Below are 3,785 nucleotides of genomic sequence, written 5' to 3'. Positions count from 1 at the left end.
GATTTAGCCTTAGCTTAAACTTTCTTAATCGCTCAAACAACTTTTGCAAATTAACAATATGCTCTTCTTCTATCTTAGATTTGGCAATCATATCGTCCACATAAACTTCAATCTCTTTATGCATCATATCATGGAACAAAGTCACCATGGCTCTTTGATAAGTTGCCCTTGCATTCTTTAAACCAAATGACATCACCTTGTAGCAGAATGTTCCCTACAAGGTAATGAAAGTGATTTTCTCCATGTCTTCAGGCGCCATCTTAATTTGATTATATCCCAAAAAGCCGTCCATAAAAGAGAAAAGTGCAAATTTAGCTGTATTGTCAACCAAAGTATCAATATGTGGTAGGGGAAAATTATCTTTAGGGCTAGCCCGATTCAGATCACGATAATCCACACACATTCGATCTTTCCCATCTTTCTTTGGAATTGGAACAACATTAGCCATGCATTGAGGATACTTTGCGACAGCTAAAAACCCAGCATCAAATTGTTTTTGTACTTCTTCTTTAATTTTTAAGGACATTTCTGGTTTCATCCTCCTCAACTTTTGTCTAACAGGTGGACATTCGACTTTTAATGGGAGCTTATGTTGTACTATATTTGGGTCTAATCCTGGCATATCTTGATAAGACCATGCAAAAACATCCTTGAATTCTTGCAACAAAATAATCAACTTTTTTCACGTTTTGACAATCATACTAGTGCCAATTTTAACGTTTTTTGGCTCATCTTCCATCCCTAGATTAATTATCTCTATTTCTTCTTGATGCAGTTTTATTTCCCTCGTTTCTTGTTCCACTAGTCTCAATAACTCAGGTGGAGGGTCTTTATCTCCATCATCATTATTATCATCATCATTACTATCGTCATTACCATCATCATTATCTATGCTACTATGATCTGGAGTATGAGCATTACTATTTTCATTGGGTTCATTATTTGATCTGCATTATTTTGAAAAAAAAATTATTTAAAATAGGATAACATGGATGAAAAAGAAAAGATATGAAAATGGAAGGGAAAATGCATTTATTGATGTCGACATTGAAAAAAAGATTGCCCATAAACAAGTTCCTAAGGCCTTGGGTAGAGCAAAAGGAAAAAGATAAAGACATAAAATGGATTACATTGTATCATAGTTAAAAACCCCAGGTAATTCAATGACTTTCCAATTATTGAGTTCTGCGTTTGGAGGACACAGGCGCACAAAATTTGTGCCTTTTTCACCATGTTCATCTTCAGCAGCTGCCACTTGACCCTCATTCAACCAACCTGCACTTCTAAAACTCTACTTGATATCACAAATTGTAATCTTTCCTACCTTTGGTTCATGTCCTTCCAAGTGAGCCAAGACCCTCTCCCTTCTTTCTTCCATTGTCTTCCTTTTGTCTTGTTTAGTAGGTTTATATCCCAAGCCGTATTGACCCTTGTTGTTTGAAATCTCTATCAATGACGTTGAACCTCCACAATTTTTTCCCAGGCCATATCCAGGCTCGTGCCCCCCTTTTATCATAACTTTAGCCATCATTATAGATGCGCATGACAAATGTGGCTCAACAAGAGCTGGTTCAACATAAGTCATGCACACAATCTCCAAAGCTTGAAAAGAAGTTTCTAGTGCCTCTTCTGTAACGTCAATGTAATGAGAGGATGTTGGTCCACTTATTATCATATCTTCTTCCCCCGAGACTATTATCAGCTTATCCGCTACCACAAATTTCAATTTTTGATACAAAGTGGACGGTACCACTCCAACCGAATGGATCCAAGGATGACCCAATAGCAAACTATAAGCGGGTGCAATATCCATGACTTGAAATACTATCTGGAAAACACTTGGACCAATTTGGACTGGAAGTTCAATCTCCCCTACAACCTCTCTCTTGCTTCCGTCGAAAGCTCTCACAATTGTAGCACTTGGGCTCATGTAAGCTTTATCACAAGGCAATTTCTCCAAGGTTTATTTTGGCATGACATTTAGCAAAGAGCCATTGTCTATAAGTACTCGAGCTATGAAGCGATCAAGGCACTTAATAGAGATGTGAAAAGCTTTGTTATACCCTCTTCCTTCAGTTGGGATCTCGTCATCAGTAAAAGTGAGGTAATTGTTAGCAGTAATGTTGCCAACAATTCCTCCAAACTTGTCAAGGGATATGCCTTGTTCTACATGGGTTTCCGTTAAGATTTTCATTAATAATGTCCTATGGGAGGTAGAATTCATTAGCAATTCTAGCAAAGGGATCCTAGCTGGCATTCGATTAAGCTGGTCAACCACTTTATACTCACTTTGTTGAATAAACTTGAGAATTTCACATGTTTCATCATCAGAAATTTCCTTTTTTGCAGATCTTTCTCCTTTTTTGAGTCATCCTCAGTTTGTGCCTTATTTCCCTTCAAAAACTCTTTGCCTCATTAGTTATAGCCTTCTCGTCATCCTTATCCTTTCCCTTGTAGTTCGTTAAACTCGGTGGTGTAAATATATGAGCACTTCTAGTCATGCCACCTATTCCAGAGATATTGCTAATAGTTGAGGTATTGGAATCAACGACCTTATTCATCACTTCTTCTGATTTTCCCTTATCCAGTACTTGCATGTTATATCTCCAAGGTATCGTCCTATCATCCTTATAAGGAAATGGAGAAGATTTTTGTATCACTAAGGGTTGTCGCTCCTCAGGCATGAGCGAAGGTTTATTCTTAGTGAAATGAACAACCAATGGCTTAGGTGCCCCAAGTTCCTTATCCTCATGGGATTGCATTAAAACCTCATTGGACCCAATTTGGTAGCTAATTTGTACCCAATGCGTATTCATCAGTTCTTGCAACATGTTCCTGAACTCTTCACAATGCTCAATAGAGTGTTGTGCTCGGGGATGAAAGCCACATCTATCAGTTTCGTTGATTTCACCTTGTATCAACCCATGCTTACAAAGTTCACTAATTCCATTTTAGTGGCTATCGATTATTTGTAGGTATGGGCTTCCTAGCAAGATTATTACTGTAACATCCCAACCGGATAGTACGGATTTAAAAAATAAAATAATGAAGTAAATAATAAAACTTCATTTATTATAACTGATATTCCCAAAATGCGGGAAAATTAAAAACTTATATTACTTTCACAATAAACCAAAATTCATAAGTATAAATAAGATTGTAATTATCCAAAAGTCCAGAATATTCATAATTACAATTTATTTGAAAGCATAAAAAAACTTCATAAAAGTTCTGATAAAATCTTCTCCCAAAACTAGCCCCACTCTGTCTCTAGGCCTCACCAGATCCACCTGCAATAACATCTGCTCCCGTGTACCGCGTACACGATCATTGCCAAACACAAGCAGATAGGGTGAGCCAACAAATTACACATATATATATAAATATTGCACAGTTATATATATCGCACAATCACACCAATACTGCTGCAGTAAAATCGCCTGGCGGGGGACACGTACCGCCAGTCGAACCTTGGCTCACATTCAATACTTAAATTTTGGGATTTAATATTATTTTGCGCTTAAAAATTGTATTTAGTTGCATACCACATTATTGGATATTATTGAGTTTAATAATGCAACTGTAATTTAATTTAGGTCCTTAAGAGTGTAAATAATGAATATTTTAATTCATAAATTAAGTCCTAAAATAGGAATTTTGGAGAGAAATAGTTCAGGTACTAAATGCAACCCAAATTCACATGTTTACAAACCTTTTTCCAATTAGAATATCTATTTCTAAAAAAAACATTTCTGGAGCTAGTTGCACCCCCAATTTTTAGGTTT

The 3,785-nt window shown here is 36.5% G+C and overlaps 1 protein-coding gene across 1 annotated transcript; it reads right to left on the bottom strand.

The window, feature by feature from the left end:
* Positions 1-214: 214 nt before the first annotated feature.
* On the bottom strand, positions 215-1,930 carry LOC146884189 (uncharacterized). The gene is made up of 3 exons (XM_085665889.1): positions 1,296-1,930; positions 703-947; positions 215-615 (listed from the first exon to the last, which is right to left on the bottom strand). Exons 1-3 carry the CDS (start codon positions 1,928-1,930, stop codon positions 215-217), a joined length of 1,281 nt encoding a protein of 426 aa, XP_085522015.1.
* Between the last annotated feature and the right edge of the window lie 1,855 nt (positions 1,931-3,785).

Source organism: Vigna unguiculata, chromosome 8 (assembly GCF_037176805.1).
Source record: "Vigna unguiculata cultivar grain cowpea cultivar isolate G323 ecotype 2 chromosome 8, ASM3717680v1, whole genome shotgun sequence".
NCBI lineage: Eukaryota > Viridiplantae > Streptophyta > Magnoliopsida > Fabales > Fabaceae > Vigna > Vigna unguiculata.
The sequence above is the reverse complement of the archived record's forward strand: the minus strand, read 5'-3'. Positions and strand labels throughout refer to the sequence as shown.